Source organism: Patella vulgata, chromosome 6, assembly GCF_932274485.2.
Source record: "Patella vulgata chromosome 6, xgPatVulg1.2, whole genome shotgun sequence".
NCBI classification, from domain to species: domain Eukaryota; kingdom Metazoa; phylum Mollusca; class Gastropoda; family Patellidae; genus Patella; species Patella vulgata.
Window position 1 is genome coordinate 45,936,445 of NC_065884.2, and position 24,643 is coordinate 45,961,087.

The window sequence follows — 24,643 nt, forward strand, 5'->3', positions numbered from 1 at the left end:
CTGAACTTGGGCTGGGTCCCTATTGTTTTGTACTTTTCAATACAAAGTTGGGGAATAACCATGTGAGTTTTCTGTGGCCCCCCTGGTTATTCCCCCTCACCACCTACCCCTCACCATTTACTAACTAAAGGGCAATGTAATTTATGCCTTATATGGTTTAGGAGGGGTGGATCACCGAATGGTTTGCACACGCGCACTGTATCATAAGGTCTGTCATTGAGTCAACTGGCGTGGTTTTGAATCCTAGGTTGTATGTGACAAGGAGTAGGGTCGCCTGTCCAACTTCGTAGGTTTTCTCCGGGTCTTCCTGTTTCTTTTTCTTCCCGCTGCTAAAGACCCCTACACACAAACAAATTATTGAAATAAAATTGAACCATGTGTTGGACCCGAAATGACCTAGTGGATGTTAAACCCCATTTCTCTCTCTCTCTCTCTCTCTCTCTCTCTTGCATGGTTAATGAAATATTCTGTCATGGTGACTGAGTAGTTATAGTGCTCGCTTGTGTTGGCTGAGAAAGTTTCTCAGGATTTTTCAGCGTAGTTAACTAGTCTCCTGTTTTTAGTCGTGCAGGAAGGAACCATGTCTAGTCATTTGATTGGACAAAGAAATAGGTCCTGTGTGTGCACAATAAAAAAAAAAAACCCTTGACGGTTGGAATTTGAAAAGAAGAGTTGGCCCTAGACCTTTTGCCCAAGCCAAATTTCTCTAATAGCACATTTTATGGCATATTAGGATATTAAACCCCATTTCATTTTTGATGATGAAAGTGTTTAGATTAAGGGGCAATAACTCCAAGCAGACTATCATTTGATCACCATAAATGTTGATGCCAGTAATTTCATGTTTGTCTTCATAAGCCTGGATGGAATAAAACATTAAACTTCATCAGCCCAGATGGAGAAGAGAAGTAGGATATTAAACCCCATTTCATTTTTGATGATGAAAGTGTTTAGATTAAGGGGCAATAACTCCAAGCAGACTATCATTTGATCACCATAAATGTTGATGCCAGTAATTTCATGATGTTTGTCTTCATTAGCCTGGATGGAATAAAACATTAAACTTCATTTCTGATGAAATATATTTTCTCTCTTATGAGGTTTCGGTGTACGGGGCAATAACTCCAAGCAGAGTATCATTTCATCCAAAAAGATATTCATCACGTGAATGAATTTCTAAACCCTTAATATGCAAAGTGGTCCTGTGTTTTGGAAGATTAACCATGTACATGTAGTTTTTGACTCTTATAAACATTGAATTCAATTGCCTCTTAACTTGAATTTGAAGAATTTCAGCATCAATATATTGTTTGTAGTATTTCTATTTGCTGTGTGGGGGGGGGGGGGCGAATGGTTAACGCGTGCACAGGACATCATAATTTAAGGTCTGTCATTGAGTCAAGCTGCGTTGTTTCGATTCCCCACTCGTACGCCCGTCCAACATTGTGGGTTTTCTTCGTGTCCTAAGGTTTCCTCCTACTGCTAAAGATCCCTACACGCATGCGAAATAAAAATGAAACATGTTAGTCCCGAAATTACTGTAGTCAAGCACTGCAACTTATGACCCAGAATAGTTGTGCCATATCTATTTTTTAACCCCATATTAAATACTGAGGTAATTTTTTTTTAGATAAATGAATGAAATATGTATAGTTTTTTTATTCTTCGTATTAACCAAAACAAAAACAAAACCTGATTAGATTTTTAAAAAATGATGATTATATATAGAAATTAATTTATATTTTATATGTGCAGATTTAAAATCTATTTTATATATAATTTAACAAATTACAAATATATAGTATAGCCTACACAATAAAAGATGGTAATGTATATGACCTAATACTTGGCTTGTATATAAGAAAAGATTTTATTGTATCTAAACACCCCATTACAGGTACTACACAAATACAAACATGTTCAGATGAAAATGCCAACAGAAATGTGACCTTTATAAAATGGTATTGTATTGAGCTGCCATCAGTTATGTGAAAATACATGTATACATAAAATTTCCAATCAAGGTGCAACTGCTACATCTATGTGTGATTGCGCCACTAAATTTACACCGGCACTGACATTTTTGTAATTTCCTTCTTAAAGGAGATGGTATACTTATTTCTGTATTTTGACAAAAGATGATGTGAATGACTCTATTCCAACATCAAACTAAATTAAATCATTGCATTATTATTATAAAATATTATTTTAGAATATAAACATGTATGGGCATAAACTGAAAGAACATGAATACATTTTTTTCCTTTTTCAATGGGGTTCTGTCTGTTTAACAAACATGATACACTGATATAACATGAATACATTTATAAGAATACAAGAAGAAATGTATTTACAACAATATGAACACAAATATTATTATAATTATCAACCAGCGGTTGTCAGGCAAGATACGCCCACAAGGGCCCATAATCAAGAAGTTATGGTCTGAAATGCAGGAATATCGAAAGGGACTGAGATCTTTGGGATATAAAGATATATTTTAAGTTTCATCAAAATCGGAAAAAAACTGTGACCTCTAGGGGGTCCACAACCTTCATATTACATACTTGTACACAATTAGCGTACAACGAGCAGCCATATTGTCGGGCAGTTTCGTTTCAATTTTCCCGAAATTAGAACGCATCCTTCATTATGGTGGAACGGTGATATATTTAAATGGTTTTTAATTTAACGATGATAATCTTTAGCAATTTTTAAAATCGGATAAAAATTGTGACCTGTAGAGGGTCAACATACTAAAATCGCGATTTTTTCGTACAATCAGGGGCCATAATCCAGGATGGTCCACAACCTTGATAATACATACTTTTGCGTACAGGGAGCGTCCGTTTTGTCCGGCAGTTTCGGTCCGATTTTCATGAAATTCAAACTAAACCTTCATAATGATGTAATGGTGATATATTTAAGAGGTCTTTTGGGGTTTTTAAATCGGATAATAATTGTGACCTCTAGAGGGACCACACGCTAAAAACGCCAATTTCTCGTTCAATTAGGAGCCATAATCCAGGAAGTTACATACTTTTCACGAAATTCGAACTCATATGGTGTAACAAGTGATATATTTGAACGCTAAAAACGCGATTTTTCGTTCAATTAGGGACCATAATTCAGGAGGTTACGGTCCGATATGCGCGAATATCGAAAGGAACCAAGATCGTTGGGTTATAAACATATATATCAAGTTTCATCAAAATCGGATAAAAATTGTAACCTCTAGAGTGTTCACAAACAAATTGTGGACGGGTGGACAGGGGCGACGACAATATACGTCCACATAAAAATGTTGGCGTATAAAAATATCAGTTTATTTATGCTGCCATATTACATTGAGCTTTTGCAAAGTCATTTATTATTGAACATCAAAATACCTGTATTGGATGAAGGTTCATTTTTTGGATTGGTTTTAAAGTACATTTTGTTCAACTAAAATGGCAACTTTGTTCTTTATTCCCGAAAACTCCAATAATTAATTACTGAAAACTCCAATAATTAATGACTGTCATTTATGATATAACATGAATTTTTGTATAATATTATTTACAGTATGATAAATGATTCTGGTAGTGATTGGTTTTCTTTAATTTAATGAGACATAATTACATCTGTCAATAAAGCCTAATTAGTTTTAAAAATATCAATCAGGCCATCTTGGTGTTATTAGACCTGCCTGATTTCAAGATTTGTCAGATCTAAACAGATCAGCTTGAAAGATGTTATAGATATTACATTTTTTCTATAACTAAACACCTTAGCCTTATAACACCATCTCTCGCAGGTGAAGTTTTGCATTATGTTGTGAACATGATAAATGAGAACACCATTACACTGGATTATGATAATTGCTGTCAGTTCAGTGTTATCTTAGACAAAATAACAAAATAAAATAAACTGTATAAAAGATATATTAAAAATATTAACAAATAACAAGATATATATTATAATTATCAATACAGGTCGGACGCCTGCCATTAAGTCTGTAATATATATACATAATTGGTCTATTAACTAGCTTAAATTAAATTACACTGGATTATGATAATTGCTGTCAGTTCAGTGTTATCTTAGACAAAATAACAAAATAAAATAAACTGTATAAAAGATATATTAAAAATATTAACAAATAACAAGATATATATTATAATTATCAATACAGGTCGGACGCCTGCCATTAAGTCTGTAATATATATACATAATTGGTCTATTAACTAGCTTAAATTAAATTTTAAAAAATTTGAGAGAGAATTTAGGAAAGACTTAGAAGGTAGCCCTACCCCCTCAAAATACGTTTGGTTCAACAATTTGTTTCTATACGCCCTCACAGTATTTAAGGTCATGAGACGAAGAAGCCTCTTGATTTCCAACGATTTCCAATAATTAATGCCAAAGCTATGGCCCTTGATCACTTTGAAATATCTTTTGGACGCCATAGAGAGTCTAAAGTTAATATCTGATTGACTTTAAATTTATACACAGTGAATCCTATTGATTTTTAACGATTTCCGATAATTACTGCCATAGTTATGGCCCTTGATCACTTTGGAAAATCTTGTGGACGCTTTAGAGGCTAAAGTTCACACTCGATTGACTTTATATTTAATACGGTGTTGAAGGTCATGAGACGAAGAAGCCTATCAATTCAAATGATTATGGAAATTGATATTAAATGTTCTGTATTCTAAATGTTAGAACAGGGCAGAACTAGAACCCAAATGGGTTGTTACTCGTAAGATTTTGTTGTAAATGTTTTCATTTCTGACAAAAGACAAAAATATGTGACAGCCCTTGTTGAATCCTTGGACGACTTAGCTGTTGTGGGCGTATGTTTCATTGCCTGGTAACCTATCTTAATTCTCTCATGAATAACATAAAGCTTTACATGATGCGTTTCATTTTAATGGGCATTTTCACAGCTTTTTAAAGCATATACTGAAGTGGAGGCAGAGAATTCAATCATTGCTTGTGTTTTTAACACTGACAGTAAGGTGAGCTATTATTGTAAAGAAAATAGGCCTCAAGATATAAAATAGTGCCATTGCCACCAAGGTCAAAATTTATAGAAAGATCTTAGCTACTATTCCTTATCTTTACAGAGTTGAAAGCTGATTTGAAGTAAATATCTTATGACAGGTAAAAAATTAAATTTTAAACTTAAGTATAAGTTAATCAGTTGAACACGGGACCTGGTTTTGTTATAACATTATGTATCTGGCACCTCTACTGATTCCTAACCTACACTCTTTTTATACAATAATTCCTGATAAAGTGTGTGCTTCATTCAATTCAGAAATCTTATACCAAGATAAATAATGCCACTTTTCAATTGTTCAACCTTGTAGTTAGTTATCGAACACTCGGACTCTCGATGGGAGGAAATCTGGAATGTTTTATCAATATATAACTAATCTTAAGCTGGATGGAGTTTATGTTAACTTCTTGAGAAGTATCTTTGTAGTTCAATATTTTCTGTGGCGTTTTGGTACACTTGACCAATGGAACTTGTAGACTAAACGTTCAGAAGAGACACGCGACATTAAACCACTCTTGTAGTAATGCCTGAAATAGATAATAAATAAAAACTGTTGAAATATAGTTGTTGGTTATTTTTAGAAAATAATAGTGTTTATTTGCAAAAACAGGATTGATTCTGTTGTATTGTCAGTTTCCAATGGATTTATCACAGCAAAGACTTTGAATACCAATAGAGGCATACACCAGTACAGTAAAACCTGGTTAATCAGACACATGAAAAAAACAACATTCTGGACACAATTTTATAAAAACAATTCAACCAAACCATAACTGACATTTATATAACACATCATAATATCAATTTAAAGTATATAAGATTTATGGAATCAACACTAATATATGTGCTTTGAGTGATAGAAAACAAAATCAAGATACCAACGCTAGATAATGTACCGACCCCTCATTAAATTTTACAAGGTTTATTCATTGCATTGCGAGCAGCACAGATCAGTGAAATGTCAATTCCACATATTAAACGGAATAGAAGCATTTTTGGACTAATATTCTTATTAGAGATTCCTATTGCTTAATAGAATGGCGCACTGGGACTTAAATAGAGAAGGTATGCTTACATTTATTTCTATGTCATAACAACATATAAATACTAGCTACTAGTTGGTTTTCTTAAGTAAAATAAACCAATTTGCTAAAATCATTGTCTTTTTATGCTTGGGTGCCATATGGAAAGATCTGGTTGTATTTATGATAGCACTTGAAAGAAAGACCAGAGAGGGAAAGCGGTTTAATGTCCACTGCAGACAAACCAAGTCATTTTGGAACAAACTATTAAAACAATTCTCTTGTCTGTAGGATTCATTAATCATGTGAGGAAAACCACAAGGTTTGTCAAACATAAACCTGGAATTGAAACCACAACACTTGACTCAGTGACAAACGTTGTAAGTGCACTCGTTAGACCACTCCCTACACCCATCAAATCCTTGCCCCCTTCACCCCAGGTCTATAATCCAAGTGCACACAATAAGACCAATCAGACGCCAACAAAATCCACCCTTCCTGCAAATCGCAGTTAATTAAAATATTAGAATTTAGCAAAGGCGAATGAATAAAAAATATGTACTTTACCTTATTCCCCTGCTTAATTTCTCAAAATTCATATCGTTCTTTCTCTTTCTCGATCCCCATTCTTTACTTATCGTGACTGTATCTTCAAATTTAAATGTTCCCCCTTCCTTATCAACCCACGACACACATTTATTATAAGGATCATCTAACTTCTGCAGTAAGAACTTCCATAACAAGTTATGCTTGGCACCTGAAAAATATGAAAAGGGTGTCCATAACAAGGTTTCAGGCCACCGATTATGGTGATTTAAAAGAAAGTTCAAATGGTTTCACTGTGTGCTGTATTTATGAGACATGCACTACCCCCACCATCAATCTGATAGTAGCCTAGTCCCTGACACCTGTTCTCAGCTGCATACTACTACGTTAATCACTATCCATATTAAAGATAAGACCGTAATTTTTCTATTAACAAATGACTGAGACGATCTCTTGTGTGTACCTTTGCTGTGGGACAATCTTAATACCATATAATGAATTCAGTTCATCCATACCAAGGATCGTGACATGGTATTGAACTGCGGGGAAGGTCAAGATATATGCTATTGCAAAGGAATGTATAAATTGAAGATATGCAAAAAAATATAGTGTTAGCGCATCCACAGACCAGAGCGAATAAATATGAAGAAGTTTGGCTATATCTATATTCGACGATGATACATTTACTTACCTCGGTTACTTTTACAGTAAGGTTTATCATCAATATCAGAATCTTCTGATTCCAACGACCCACTTCTACTGATACTCTCAAAGCATGGTAGAATTGCTGACGTTTCAGAATAACCAGAATCTTTAAAATAAATTATTTCATGCTCATTAATTCGTGACTACAAATGAAACTGAATTTGAAATGGAATGGATCTAAGAGTCAAACACACACACACACATCTGTTGGAAAACATCCAATTGGGTGTTATGCACTAGACAGCGTGTCTTTACTATTTATGGAATATCTGATACCATTTCGCGTTTGAAGAGTCCTAGGAGATCATTATCCCAATAGCCATAGGCTTCTCAATTCCAGATCTAAACTATCCTTCTAGTTAGCAATCAGCAGTATTGTTTTCGTTTATGTTTTAAGAACACCTGAGACTGCTTCTCATTTTGCTCTTCAAGAATCAATATGACTAATTTCTTATAACAATAGAACAAAATAAACGTTTAAAGATACATTATGTAAGATTTAGATAATTAGCTAGCCATTCTTGCTATAATAGTTCGAAAGTAGATAATGTAAAAGGAATAATTTGAAAATTTCATTCAAATTATTCTATTGCGAGCGAAGATATTAGCCTTTGAAGGTTTGACAAGACGTGTGCAATAATTTCAACCACCCTACTGATTGTTCGATAAGTCCCGCTCCTCCATTTTTAGCTTAAATCAAAATATGACTGAACTGTTCTAATCTATTTAATATCGGAGAAATTTGATGCCATCGAGAGTTGATTATGGCCTGGAGAAGTTAATCAATGTCTAATTAATAATTTAGAAAACATTTCAGGCCTAAAGAAAGACCTGCAATAGGCAGATTTAGCTCTTGCATAATGTATGTTTAATTACCAAATTAACAGAAAAATAAAAACTCTTCAATATTATGTCTAAAGTAGGCTTACAGTTGTATTTTATGTTTTGATTGTATTGTGAGTTACAAGAAGAATAACAAACCTGATGAAGGTCTTCTGGTTGACTTGTTATCAGCATGTATACTATCACTAGAGTCATCCATTTCGCTCGCACTACCAGAAGAATGGTCATCTAAGAAGTCCAGGTTTTCAAAATCTAGTAGAACTAAAACCAAAATAAAAGAAAGTAGAAACAATTTAACGACACAGTTACTATCATTTCTGAAAGACCCCTTCAAAAATGGGGCTATTCTAATCAACAAGGAGCATATATAATATACTGACTGTTTACAGAAATTGTCAGGCACAAATTATCACTAAAAACTATAGGTAAAGGGGTGCATTTTGAATGTGCAATTTTTGAATATTTTTTTACATATATAATTAAGCAAAGCGATGATCCTGCAAAATATTTCACTGTTAATAGGTTAACATTACCTCATATTTATTTTAACAGTGGAAATTGAAAGCATTCACTCCAGAATTTGAAGCACTGGAATGGATTTACATGTACTTGGAAAAGTAAGGGAACACTGTTCCCGCCCCCAAACAATGTACTGGAGACGCTATACTGTCATGTACACCGTTCATAAACACATTCCTACAGCACGACACCACTCATGGGTATTACCCATTACTTACCACTGTCATTGTCTGAATCATGTTCTTGTTTTATAGACTCTAAATTTACAGCTGACATTGGAAAAATATTTGGAAAATTATTTGATGCATCATGCTCAATGATGAAATTCTGTATGTCTTCATCTACCTCTTCTGTAAATACTGAAAACAAATAAAAACAACATTTAAAGTCGTGTACACTAATAACATAAACATTAACCGTTTACAAGCATAAAAGACAAGAGACTTTCCTGAATTACATATATTATCGAATTAATTTGTTATGTTTTCTTCCTAATGCTATAGACCATATCAACTAAACCATAGAATTACTGCTTGTGTTTGTCTTTTAATATTGACTGTTACACTACTGAATCCACGTACGTAACTAAAGTACGAAAATTAAACGGTAGCTGGCTTTTTTTTTCGCACGTATACAGTGAATGGCCATTTTGCTCAGTAATCCCAGCCAGAATTTGGCTATTTTTTTTAAATTGCGTAAAAGTTTTAAATTTTTGTTTATAAGTGAAATAAATTAACTTTTAGTCAATCCCCAAGCTAAAAACATTAACAGAATTGATTGTGTATATCTAAAATAGACACGACCGAAGCACAAAATAGTGCCAATAAGCCGATGTCAAATCTAGAGTTGTAGATGATGTTATTTTTGTGAAAAATCATTGGAAGAAGCGATAAGACGTTCTGTACGGATTATACAGTCCTAAAGGCTGCAAGAAGGCTATTGTTTACAATGTAACAAATGTAACATTGTGTCTCGTAATGTTGATAATGATCATAATGATGGTGTTTACATTTGTTTGTTGATGTGACCTCATGACCTGTGACGTTTAGATAACGTCATATGGATATCATGGCTATTCACTGTGTCAGAGTCACTTCTCTGCAGGTAGGGTGAGTCTGTCGTTCAGATTGCTGAATCCACCGGCCCAATCAATTCCGACGGCCCCGATAAAGAGGCACTAGCAATGTTTTAAACTATCAGTGAATTAATACTTCCACAAACTCTTGACTTTAGATGTTACATTTGGCAATGACATAAATGTTAATTACCTTGGTTTATTTGTATTTCAGACATTGCGGCGTATTCAAATGAGTTATAGTCAGTCGGTAGATTTTCAAACATCGATTCTATATAAATAATGTATATATGGCAATTATAGAATGTAATATACTAAAATTACAGAATTTAAATATATTAATTATCTAATGTTTTGCTCAAAGGTATAAATTGACCTCTTAGCCTTGCTTAGCCCAATACAGTCAACCCTGGTAATAATGAACTGGAATGGTTTTAAACGTCCTGCTTTTTAGCACCAACTGTTGGGTGGCCATTATTAATTTAGTATAATGAATAGTAAAGAACAGCTTATTAATTCAAAATATATCACGCGTATAAAATGGTTTAAATAAAAGCAATTAACATGTCTCGCATCATGCACTGTAAAAATGTCACAGGTAATATAATGTTACCGTAAAAATTACATCGCCACCACAGCTGATAAGTAGTGGAAAGATAGGTTGCCGGGCAACGAAACATACGCCCATAGCAGCTAAATCGTCAGTGCGGCCGACAAGGGTTGTCGCATATTTATTCCATTGTAGGTAATTGGGGACCTTTACAAGTCAGTTCCATAAGATCAGATTATAAATTTTGTCATTTGAGGGTTTACAAGGTTCTACAAACTGAAACAAGTGTCTCAACTCTGGAAGTAATCGACAGAAATTGTTAAAATTTGACAGGCTTTTGCGTTTTACTAATTTAAATAATGCATATAAATTTCATATAGATCACATGATCACTTTTGTCATTCAAACGTTCACAAGGTTCACAATCGCCATAACTCTAGAAATTGACGGAAATTGCTGAAATTCAATAGGCCTCTGTTTTAAAAATTTAAATGGTGCATATAAATTTCATACATATCGAATGATAACTTTCATCAGTCGAGCATTAACATGGGTTAACAAAGTGAAACAAGGGCCATAACTCTAGAAGTAATTACTGTAAATTGCTGAAACTCAATAGGCTTCGTGGTTTCACTAATTTAAATAACGCATATAAATTTCAATGTGGGCGTAGAAAAATGGCACAACGATAAGTAATTGATTTAATTAATTATCATTTAAAATATTTTTATTTGCTTATTTGATGTAACCTAGCTGATGTGCAGTGAAATCCCTGCTATAGACCAGTTGTGGGACTGATATAATAATTTCGTAATAGTTGATAATAAGGCAGTTTGATTAAATTGTGTCTAAACAAAGTATATACACTTTTTCATTTGTTGCATAAATTTTCACATTTTCCCATTTATGCCCTTTTTACCTGTACCGTTATTGTGGGCTTATTTTGAAATCTGACCTTCACATCGATATATTGTGGGATTTAAATTAGCGTAATTTAATTTTAGCCCAAACATGCCTTAAACAGAACATTATGCAAGAGCTCAATCTGCTTATTGCAGGTCTTTTTTTTTAGGTCTGAAATGTTGTCTAGATAATTATTATTAATTAGACATTAGTTAACTCATCCAGACCATAATCAACTATTGATGTCAACGCTAGCCTGTGATATTTATTGGATTAGGATCCGATTTGATGCTAAACTTTCATTCATGATTTAGTCATGAAATGGATAATCGAGACTATGATTTTTTATCGTACCTACTTTAGTAATGATGATCAAGGCTAGGCCGAAAATTCAATCGCTAAAATCAATTTGACTGAAATTTTCACTAAATTCCCTTTACATTATCTAGTTTTTAACTATCATAGTGAGAACTGCCAGCTCTTTATCTAATGTATCTTTACATAATGTATCTTTAATATACAAATTTTAATAGTAAATTATGCTATAACTTACGTCTAATAACAGAAGGTAGGCCTCCTATATCACAGTTGTAGTTCAACGGGATTCCTTGGTACGATCCGTTGTAATCATTATTTTCTGGTTCCATCGACGTGAATCTGTTGTTAAACTGTTAAAATATTAAGAATCGACATTTTGATTTCTGATATTATAAACATTGGAATAAAATCGGAATAAATTATAATTGGGGATGAAACAAATTGACGTTCAATATCAGTATCCACAAAATGCACGCATAAAGGAGCTGTTCAAACGAGAAGAACGTAACGGATAATGATTTCTAAAACACCCGAAGGCTTTCAGTAGGAGAGCGGTTGTTTCTCTTGTTTTTTTTTTTGTTTTTTTTTATCAGGAGCAGAAGTTACCTTCGTTTATACTTACATCGATGTATGGGAACTGTGGGACAGCGACCGCCATAATGTCAAGGCTCTGTAAAGTAAAATAATTTTTTTTTTTTAAATTGGGCCTTTATTATACATATAATAGGTATTATAACCCTATTCAAGCCACATTATACCTCCCCCCCCCTCCACACACACACACACACACACTAATCAGCGGTAGTCGAGAAGGGGATGGGCACTTTTTTATCTAATGTTTTAAAGAGAAAGGAGAATACAAACCGCCAGACACATTTTAATTTCACACAAAACCACTGCTTATATACCGTCGGGAGATACATTTTGTTTTGTGATTTCTTGGAAATAATGTAATCTATACTTACTGGAGAATAGTTTATACAGTCAATAGGTTAACAATATGTAAAAAGTGCTTTAATGTTGCAAATAATAATAGGTTGGAATATGCAATTCATTATAGTACAAATTGTAATAAACTCGCACTGTACCATGAAATACAGGAATTTTGCGATGTGGACTGATTTTCAAAGTTTATTTTCAATGTTTGTTCTAAAAACGCCCATTATATAACATGTGACAAGTAACAACCTCTAAATATGCTGTAGTAAAATTTCTACATTGTTTCGAAATATTGATAATTTTTATTGATGATTTTTGGCACTAAATGCACACCATAAATGTCGACAGTAGTTCTTCTCACAATCTGATGGTGGATTTAATCTGCATAACATATTCTTCCAAATCCCCAAATTTGACGACTAGAAGGAATAAAACCAGAACACCAAAATCCAGTAACATGTTTATGTTACGGGATATTAAAAATGCATTAGTCTATATCAGAGTTATATTATAGTATTGATTCTCAACGTGTGCCGCGAGATCTTCCTAAGTGTGCCGAGAAATTTTGAACAGCACACTAAAAAAAATTTCACCAAGGAAGCCAGCTATTTGGCTGATAAAACACTGCAATAAAAGAAAGTTCATAGCTGTGTTTTTTCTTAATTTAGTTTGAGTCATTATATTTGTATATGGGACAAGTATGTGTCTACGGTTGTGTGCCTTCTATGACTTGCCATGGGTTTTTGTTTTTTTTGTTTTTTTTTTGCAAAACTTACATATTTTTCATATATATTTAGCCAGGTTTGCCGCTATTTTTCATGTGTTGGCAAAAAAAAGGTTGAGAACCACTCTATTACAGTCATAGTTTCCCACTGGCAAACTAGTCTATTTGGAATGGTAGAAATGTATAAATTGGTATTTATGCAATATGTATTAATTATTTGTTAATCGTAAAAGACACGGCTCGGGACAAATAAAGCGACTCACCAAACAGACATTTCTTCCCTTGGTCATGGGAGGTTCTCAATTATTGCACAAAGAAATTATTGCGGAAGCACACTTCCTAACAATATGTGGTGGCCCAGAAAAAAATAGTACACTATTTAAAGTTGAATGGGGTATAAATTTTTTAAAAACTTTTTATTATGTTAACACTATCTGAATGCTGGACCTGCAATTTGGAGTGAAGATGTGCAACATCTATATTGTACGACTTTTTTAATTATTCCACTTTAAACTGTTTACTCGATACAGAACAATATAATTGTTTTATGAGACACGTTACTTATAATTCCATTTAATGTATAACTGCTTCTAATGTTGGTTACATTGAGCTATATGTATGATATGTCAACAGTTCTATCTATGCATCATGACACGGGGTGTGTGTGTGTGGGGGGGGGGGTAGCCGAATGGATAGCGCGTGCGCGTTGTATCACAAGGTCTGTCATTGAGTCAACTGGCGTGGTTTCGATTCCCTGGTTGTACGTGACAAGGAGTAGGGTCGCCTGTCCAACCTGGTGTGTTTTCTCCGGGTCCACACCGGTTTCTCCCCACTGCCAAAGACCCCTACGCGCAAGCGAATTATTGAAAACAAAATTGAACCACATGTTAGTCCCGAAATGACCTAGTTTGTGTCGAGTGGACGTTAAACTCTCTCTCTCTCTCTCTCTCTCTGAGTTCTTCTTTAGCGTGCTTATCTTCCTTTAAGTATACAGGTCCTTCACTGTCATGTCATTAATCTTAAATCGGCCCCAATGTTTTCTTTGTCATAGCTTTCCGATCTGTTTCACAGAGATTTTTTAATATCTCTGTTACAGATGACTGTTTCGACACGTGACGTCACATCACGCGGCGTCCATCATTGGCTCAATAGCGCGTGCATTGTTTTCATAAGACGTCACGGATTCGGGCTAAATGGTGAATTTTACTTATTTTAATACCCATTTACCCTAAATAGGAAATGATTTTTACCAACAAACAATTCAAACGACTTTATTTATTTTTCTAATAAATGAAAAAAATGTTTCAGAATTTAATTTGTCGAAAGAAAAAAGTTAATATTTTGTAGTCATTAAGTCGCATCGATATCATCCTTATCAGTGATTGTAGCGGCCAAGCGAATATTCACTGCGGATCAGTGTGATAGCTTTCCGCAGGGCACAAGCACTAGTCGAAATTTTAAAAAAAGCTATGACAAAGAAAATTTGTTTGAATGAAATAAAAAAATAATAATTCAAATCATATATAGCTGATCCTAGACAATTATGTGTGACGGCAATTCGTGGACTCGCTAAGATAAGACTGTCTATCGAAGTGTTAGACGTTGACTTAATAACCCGTGCAGTGTTTATGAATTCTGATCAGTAATATGAACCTTACTCTCATTATTGTCCTTCTTCCAACATTGAATTTCTATTGGTAATCAGTAGCCAATGCTATAATCTATGTTTATATTTATAAGCCCAGCTGTAATTTCATCGCATGTACTTTATACCTTATTAGACGTCCTACTGTAATCTATAGGCGTTTTGTGAACCGATTAGATTAGACCGATTAGCTATTATACGCATTTGTGAACCAAGTTGATTATGCTAATCGTTACATTTGTGAGACGATTTAACTCAACTGATTAGGCAAATCGACCTAATCGTCCCAGGAGGTGTTTAGGCGATTAGATTTGACTTTTTCAAAATGGCGGAATGTTCGAAGTCGTAAGTAATTTTTAATGCTTATTGTTGTTTTTCTCCATAAAAAATGTTTTTTTAAAAACGCATTTGACGTGTTTAATGTTAACTTTATAGTCCACAAAAATGTTAGATCACCTCTAAGCAATTTTTTTCATTTACAGTTTTTTCAATATATTCCTCGATCCTAGGTTTTCTCAGTAAACTTTTTACATGTTTTGTCACTTCAGTTTTCAAAAAAATACTTGAACTTGTTGGACATAGGAGATTGTTTCTAACGGCAACCATTTTTCCTTTTTTGCGTAGATAACCTTCATTTGTCTTTAACAAGTCATCAATAATTAGCAGAGACAATTTTTTTTCTGATCGGTGTCCGTGATGGCAGCCATCTTACCAAATCGTAATTATCAAATTTCACATTTGTGGACCATAGCTAATCAAATCGAAATCATACCAAATCGTACTAGCAAATCAAAACCTAAACTAATCGACTCACAAAAACGCCATATATGTTATGTGTAATTATTATATATTACTTTTAAATTCGTCACAAAGATTTCACAAAGACTCTATTTAAGCTTTCAGGGTCGATTACACTTATTGCTCTGAACACTTATTGCACGCTAAAGAAAACCCCGGTAAGTACAGTTATTATGCATCCTGATACGAATAGTTCAAGGTTGTATAAATCATTTATTGTGTCATGGACAGAACTATTGACATTGTATATCATACATATAGCTCAATTTTACTAACATATTTTGTTCGATGTTTACGGAATCAGGGTTCTTCATTTTAATTCGTTTTCTGCTCTCCGTTTTATGTTACTAATCCGACCGCGGATATATCAATGATTCCTTTACGTGCACGCCAACGTGTACACGGGGCCTCGTTTATTTTCAACCATCAGAAACACTAGACACTGGTCATTGCCAGGCCCTTCGCCTGGCACACTTTGGGAACATTCTCGGGTAACACCGGAATCGAACATAGGGCCTCCCATGGTCAGTGAGCCGACGCTCTTTGTCAGTAAGGGACCGTGGTCCCATTTGATTAAAGAGTATCCGCCATATACAAAAATTATTGAATACATTATTAATGTATAAGTCGTACCAATGGACACTGAAGCAAAGCGGCTTCATCATGTCCGCGTCAACGCTTTTCAATGCTACACATATTGCATAATGCTGTAGACCTAAATAATTTCGACTACATACTCTGCGGATGACGGACGGACGGACGAACGATCGACTAACGCATCATCAATTTGGATCGATAGTCTAACAAGAAACATGCTGATTATGTGTCACGATGGTTTTTCCCATCTTCAAGAAATTCCCTTTAAAATGATAATACAAATTCACCATAAAAAGACTGGATTTTCCTGTTATTCATTTTTATATTATTTTATTGGCTATGTCACGTGAAATATGTCGCGTGCTGTAAGCGAAACAAGTGCGTTACTATTGCGTGGAAATCAGACAGGCGTTTAAATTAATAATAGCCGTCTTCTCCGAAAAACCTATTTTCATATAATGTGGGTTGAGTTGTCTATAGTTACAATTGTCTATACGTAGTAGATAGGTTACTAACTGGGGACATGGTTAATATGTTGTATAATTGTAATCAAATGGCGGTCGAAGTGCTATCTGGATTTTTTTTAAAATCCGGTTACCAGACAGAGTAGACTGAAAACGAAAGCTAGAGTGCACAAGTCGATAGTGCAAGTAAAATATCCTTTCCACGCTAGCCGATATAATACGTTACTAAAGTAACTACTTCCACGCCACCTCGTATAAAATCAGGCGTCCGTCCTGTTTCTTTTATTTCGAAACTTAATAGAAATGAAATGAAATGAAATGGGGTTTAACGTCCTACTGTTCTGCTCCTAACCTGGGCTAATGAAGACGGGCATACGCCATACAGTGTGCTATGAGGGAAATTTTGCCCGGACAGCGGCACTACGGCCTACTCTTATATCGAATTCCAACTGCCAAGGGATCTTTTACGTGCACGCCAATGTGTACACGGGACCTCGGTTTTTCGTCCCATCCGAACGACTAGACAGCTTTCCTTGTCAGCCCCTCCGTCCTGCATCACTGACAAGGGAGAACCACGCCGGAAAATCTGGATGAACTTTCTCGGCCAATGCAGGGACCGAACACCCGACCTCCAGGCTAGCGTCTTACCCACTTAGCCACGTGGTCCCCGAAACTTAATAGCAATCTTAATATAAATAGAATGATTAGACACGTAACCATAGCAGTACAACGGTTTATGTTAATTACACATTCTCATAAGTGTATAATGATTTTACTGATGTATCTGCCCTAATATATTAGTTTGGTGCATTACAAATTCTGATCTCGTCTTACAGTCTCGGCATCGAGAAATAACTCCACAATAACACACATGGGTAATATAAATAAATATACTTACATGTTGAACTAAAGTTGAGTATAGAAAACGTAAATTTTGTTGAACAGATATCTTTATAGCGTTTTTGAAACACTATAAAATATTAATAAATTCTTCTGTAAAAGTCTTTGAAGTCAGAGATGTTGTCTGGACATCTGTTTGAGCAATTATGCTTTGAAATCTTATGACAGTTAAGTTTTATATGAGTAATCTTCAATGAATAGTAGTAATTCTCTGTTAAGGTGTCAAGGATGATTCGGCGGTAAAGCCAATTCCCGGAGAGTTTTTGCATTTCTAGGTCATGCAACGTACGGGGATAAACCCTTTAGCTAAATATAGATTCAAATCATATGCAGTCACGTTGTCGCGCGCTATATATTACTCTATCGACCAGCATAGTAATCATAGCCTATCATATTTACAGCATGTGTCATCTGATAAATTTTTAAATACATTTCGTAATTACTCGCGCAGAGCATATTTTTGTTCTCCTGCATTTATCGAAATAACGTCTTGGAGCTTCTGATTTCATAAAATTATCGGGTAAACCCCTAGACTTTCTGAACACGCCCCGTGACATAATTGCATATTGTGTAGAACAAACTCAGGGGTTGTTGTATCTGCACCGATTTATGATTATATTGAATATTGTTTGTAAAACTCATGATTATTCCCATATTTGCATATCAAGTCTACGTGATTCCGTTGTGTCACAATATAGCAGGGAAAGAAACGGATAATAGATATCGGAAACAAGCACTTCATAATATGAATGAAAGCGTTGAGTGCAATTAACTTGGTGATGTTATTGGGAATGACTTAAGTGCACACATATCTATGGATCATTTGAATATTTAATTATTGTCACAATTATAAGATGAAATGACAATGTGAGTAATATAATCCGCTTGACGAACAACCAAAATTATAAGTGAAATAAAAGGAAGGGGATAATTAATGGAGATAATTAATATTCTATTAATGAATATCCCATAGTAAGATATTTGACATACATAGCCATCTATTGATGGGTATATTGAATCGGGGGAAAACACTCATTGGGTCAAAGGGTTTGTGAGCCAAGATGGCTGAGGTCACAAGAAACCAAAAAAATGCAAAATAATCTGACGACTAAAAGAATGTGAACAAAGATCTAAAATTGTTATTTCGATACCGGCACAAGCAGGGTCGTTGCCAGACTGTCTTGCACCCATAGGCAAAGCCACCAAGTACCTGCAACCGAAAACAATTAATATATAATGCCAACTTCAGTTTTTAAAACAGACTCTTTTTGTAGTTAAAATTGAAATCATACAACACTTGAAACTGCTAAATTTATTTTCTATTGCAGTCTACTTTATCAAAGTGTGATCCTCAATGTCAGTGTTCCGTATCACTAGTTCTAATGTTGAGTCTGAAACTGAAACGTCGCCCACTTCCAATGGCGATGCTGAAAATGTTGACGCGGTTAATGTACATAGTATTTGTTCCCTAAATGTTTGCTTGATCTACAAAATCCCAGTAGAAATCTTGGCAAGACCCACATACGACGTTGTAATCTTTTTTGACCAATTGGTTCAAATATTATTCAAATCATTTAAAGTTTACATTGGGTACTATTGGTTTTATCGTTATGTATTTTAGATAAATAAAGTATTAAACATACATTATGCAAGGGCTAAATCTGCCTATTGTAGGTCTTTCTTTGGGCCTGAAATGTTATCTAAATTATTAATTAGACATTAATTAACTTGTCCAGACCATAATCAACACTCGATGTCATCGCTAGCCTGCGATATTTACTGGATAAGAATTTCATCTGCTGCCCAATGCTCATTCATGATTAGATCGAGAAATGGATAATCGAGACTATGTTTTTTATCGTACCGACTTTTGTAATTATGATCGAGGCTAAGCCGAAAATTCAATCGCTAAATTCTCACATCAGACTGGATCAATTTGACTGCAATTTTCAGCAAATCCCATCTAGTTTTTAACTATTATAGTGAGAACTGCCACTCTTTATCTAATCTCCCATAATGTATCTTTAATAAATCTCTATATCTTTCTTGTAGAAGTATCTCCATACTTCTCGAAGGCCTTTAAAAAAATAAAGTTGCATTTTTAATTCCCAGAAAGAAAGAAAAAAAGAAAAAGAAAATTCTCAATATTCTTGGATACTAAATTAATAATAGAAACATGTTTAGTTACATAATGCCTAGGTCGTCTCGCTCTCTTGATCCTTGGATGCCAATCAATATTATATATTATATTACTCTGGGGTTTTTTTCATAAGCATAAAAACTCGTTCATTTTACACTGGTGGTCAGACAAATTCTTGATGTGATATTATTTACTAATTCTTTATGTGATATTATTTATCTCGATGGTGAAGTTATAGTGATTTTTCAGCGATGATCAAATTTACGAAGACGGAGATTATACGGGGAAATGATGCTGCCACTGCAAGTGGTAACGAAGGTCACGCTTTTGACAATGGTGTAGACTACATTAAGACAACTGCGATGATGGGGACACTATGGTGTTCTATTTCAGTCACTTCCCGTGTCGCCTTCGAAAAAATTCATGCGTCGCTTTTATCAATGTTAAAAAGTCGACGTTGCCCTTTAAAAAGCGACGCGTTTACCACCCTTTGTATCGCATAGGGCGTCGCTTTTTCTAAACGGATATAGTTTGTAGTTTTGGCGATGAAACGCTCAATGTAACAGGAGAATATAATTATTGAATGTACAGCTAAATTAAGAAACAAGTTTGTTAGTCATTAAGAATATATTGTAAATTGTAATATATTGAAGTCTCCCTTAGGGATGCCAATCTATAAATGAAATAAAATTTTAAATAGCGAGACGCGATGCGTGATGCAAAAGGCAACGCGTGGCTTTTTTTAAGGGCGACGTCGTTTTTTCTTCTTCTCTATATAGCGACGCGGGAAGTAGCTGAAATAGAACACCATAGGACACAGCTACCATGCGATATTTCTGCTGGGAAGACCAGTCTCAGGTTTCTTAAGCAGATAATAAAAATTTGAACTTTCTCCAGCAAGTAGGAGGGTTTAACGTCCACACAATACAACCCAGATCATTTGGAGACTAATGGGATATTTTCATTTCAGTAATTTACTTTTGCGCAGTGATCTTTAGAAGTGGGAAGAAACTGGAGCGGTCACCCAAACTCCCAATGTGTTTCACAGAGGATTACCAAAGTCTTCTAATATCTCTGTAAAAGATGACTACCTTTAACACGTGACGTCTCATCACGCGGCGTCAATCATTGACTCATTTTTCTCATTTTAATACCCATTTGCACTAAATAAAAAATAATTTTTTACCTACAAATACGTCAAACGCCTTTTTTTTAATTTTCTAATACATAAAAAAAGAAATGTTTTAGAATTTAATTTGTCGCAGGAAAAAGTTAATATTTCTGGCTCATTAAGTCGCATCGATGTCATCCTTATCAGTGATTCTAGCGGCCTAGCGAAATTCACTGCTGATCAGTGTGCCAAACTCCGACAACCACTGGGGCAAAGTTCGGATTTGAAGTTAATAAGCCGATAATACATAGATAAATGTATCCTGTTTTATTAAATCCACCTATAAACTGAAAAAAAAAAACTTTAATAAATTTGATTTATAATAAGCTGGGGGATACTTTTAAAATATATATGTATCCCATTTGATTAAATCGACATATATACAGAATTTGTTGCATAATCAGAATTTTTTTTATCACCCTGGTTTGCTATACTAACCAGCTTAGATAAATAACGATATTATCTATTGGCTAACTGTGTCATTTTGACATATTTTTTTCTTCATCCAGGTAAAGTTCCCGTCACTGATTCATTGTGTCACTGGGTTTGTAGGCCAAGATTACTGAGTCACAAGAAAACACAAAAATGCAAAATAATTTCTATTTCCGTTTCATTAACAAATACACCCATTTTTACCTATGTTGAAACATGAACCGAGTTTATTGGTGAAAAGAAATGAAATGGGGGTTTAGTGTCCCACGCTTCTGGACCGACTGGGCTAATGAAGATTGGCATACGACCTACTCGTACGGTCTACTTTTATATAGAATTCCAACCGTCAAGAATTCTTTTACGTGCACACCAATGTGTAAACAGAACCGCGATTTTTTGTCCCATCCGAACGACTATATGCGTTGTCCATTTGCCGTGCCCTCTGTCCCGAACCACTGACAATGAGGTAACCTCGCCGGAAAATCCCGATGAATATTCTCGGTTAACACAAGGATCGAACGCGAGCCAACGTCTTACCAACGGGGCCACAGTTACTCCTAAATTTGTTGGTAGTTCAAACTACTGTTCTATGCATTGTAAGGCATCAACACACTTCAGAAATATGCGGAACATGTCTCTAAATATATACTGGAAAGATTATAACGGAGAGCATTTCCTCGTGGTTATTTTTTACTGTGTATCGGCGTCTTCAGAAATCATCAACTATGATACGTGTGCTTACTTATATGTATGTGGATGGAAAATCCTAAACAAATGTACGAAAAGAAAAAACACAAAAAACTATTTATCACAATTTGGAGCTCTTTTTCTTGTGGGAAGTAAGTTATATGGTCATATTAAAATACGTGCACATATTGCATATAAATTTATTTGTCATGGTTCCAATTTATGTCAACCAAGTATCCATACCTTATATGGCTGTAATGGACTTCCGACTCATGACTGTGTCACTGCACAGAATTATATAAAGGTGTCTACATTTGCCCCCTTTTTATAAATGACTGACAACCCACACAAGGACATATATTTACAGCTGTTAATTGTTCTCTTTTGGGTGAATTTCTTTTTTTTTCCTCATTTTCTCTGTTTCACTATGTCAGTAGGTTTCTGGGCCAAATTATTGAGTCACCGGCATTGTCACCGCATTCAGGTCAAATATCTAGAAAGGTATCTCCCTCAAAAAATGCTTCCGTTTTATGAGTCACCCGTGTCTCTTTTTTAGGGTTGCATCTTATTCGGATATTCATTATTTAATATGACTCACACACGAAACCGCCAGAACACATCCGAGGCACACACCTACAATTATACAATGACTGGGTGTGACCAGGTTTATCGTCCGGATTTACCAAGAACGGATTTTGCTCAATACTTTATAATGTAACGTCAAATTAGCATACTTGTCATCTGATATTTACATATCAGGTCACAGAGTCTGTTTTATTTAATAATCACAGAAAAGTACAATAGATCTGTACGGCACTAAGGCTAACCACTGACCGTTTCCATGGTTTATTTTTACCGCCAGTCGTCAGAAAATACATGGATATTATGAATATTAAATATTCGTTTGGTAGGGCATTAGCCAGCAGCAATTCGGGTAATTCAGAATGAATGGGACGCCTTGTCAAAGTCCCTAACAATCTATACAAACAACATCTACAATAATGCACTTTAATCAAATATCTGCGGTCATATATTTGAAGATCCCGATCATTACCTCCTGCGATGTTCCTTACATTCAATTGCACGAACAGAAACCATAGACAAATTACAACATGATTTTAAAAATATAAAATGTCTTCTATTCGGCTCCACAGCCTACAGTCTTGATGTTAATTCTAATATTTTTAATCAGGTCCATAAATTAAAAAATATATCAAACAGATTCTAATCTCATCTCGATCGAATAATATTTTATCTTCTCTTTTATGTATGTATAGTCTCTCTAATGCTGATTATTATTAAAAGATTCTTACTGTGCTTGCATATGTATAATTATTAACTACTATATATACTGTACATTTTCACCCATTTTATTATATCTATAATTATAATATGTATGTGTTTGCCATTTTAACTATGTATATACACTTTTTTGTATTAATAATATATATGTATATACAAATTATTTCGGGAGAGGGGTTTTACATAGGCTAAGCCTCTTCCCCAATCCCATTCAGTCAACCTGAATAAAAATATGGTTTTAAAAAAAAAAAAAGTCAAATATCAGGTACAAACACGTATCAAGTAATATCATAAAAATACAACCAAAACATAATACCTTCCAAACATACAAATATCTTCTACAAATCAGTTGTTTGTGTCAATAATATGAAAAGGGGCTACGGGCTATAACATAGAATGAGCTAAGCCTTTCGCTAACTGTTAAAGATGTATTATGTAAGATTAAGACAAAGAGCTAGTCGCTCTTATTATAATTAATAATAGATACTGGAAAATGAATTTATTGAAAATTCCATTCAAATTACTTTTTTCTGAGCGAAGTTACAATCTCATTAAAATACAGATCCTATTTTGTTTCGTTTTTTATTATTCAAAATTTCGTTGTTATATAACCCACGTTCTGGATGATGTGAGGGATTAGTCTAATACGGCGAGTTTTTAACGTGAGGTGCACGGTACTGTGGGTAACCCACTAGAAACATCAACGCCGATTGGTTAATCAAATGTCTGACGTCATGTGGTCAAAAGTCGTTCGTATGACCTCTGACGCGACCTTCCACTACAACCGGTCAGATTTTCATGTAGTAGAGGCCATCGAAAATATAAAAAACGAAACGAAATATACATGTATTTTAACCAGATTGTGCGTAGTTATGAATGCTGGAAGATTGTTTATTAACGTACATTTTATCGTATATACTTTAAATCTCGCGAGTGTCCTAATCCGTTTAAATCTCTGCCATCCGATGACCTAGTTTCGTAAAGATTTTGATATTTTACAATTACAAGATGCAGTAAAAACATCATAATTTCAATTCTCAGTGTGGTGACTGATAGTGGCCATATAAAAACTCGAGCTTTTCATTACCCGACATCACGACAGTATTAAACGTAGAGCGAAAACAAAACTTGACGTAATTTTTGTCGTAACGTCGTTTTATCGACTTATTGACGGGTTATCAAAACGGCGAGAGTCTATATGGCCACATAAATTGAAATACGCATATTTTTGTCGTAACGTCGTTTTATCGACTTATTGACGGGTTATCAAAAGGGCGAGAGTCTATATGGCCAAATAAATTGAAATACGCATATTA

General features: G+C 34.6%; 1 protein-coding gene across 4 annotated transcripts in view; it reads right to left on the reverse strand.

The window, feature by feature from the left end:
• Positions 1–1,639: 1,639 nt before the first annotated feature.
• LOC126823712 (ETS-related transcription factor Elf-4) overlaps positions 1,640–24,643 on the reverse strand; it is a 51,784-nt gene continuing 28,780 nt past the window's right edge. For 2 of the 4 annotated variants that reach the window (XM_050552673.2, XM_050552675.2), the window contains exons 2-9: positions 12,151–12,198; positions 11,764–11,878; positions 9,951–10,028; positions 8,901–9,041; positions 8,302–8,424; positions 7,307–7,426; positions 6,637–6,826; positions 1,640–5,574 (exon numbers count right to left, since the gene is read on the reverse strand). In XM_050552673.2, the coding sequence (XP_050408630.1) occupies positions 5,475–5,574; positions 6,637–6,826; positions 7,307–7,426; positions 8,302–8,424; positions 8,901–9,041; positions 9,951–10,028; positions 11,764–11,878; positions 12,151–12,198 (915 nt within the window). In that variant the 3' untranslated portion in view covers positions 1,640–5,474. Of the gene's footprint in view, positions 5,575–6,636; positions 6,827–7,306; positions 7,427–8,301; positions 8,425–8,900; positions 9,042–9,950; positions 10,029–11,763; positions 11,879–12,150; positions 12,199–17,593; positions 17,863–24,643 lie in introns of those variants that run through there. The other 2 variants (XM_050552674.2, XR_007681269.2) reach the window with 2 other exon arrangements.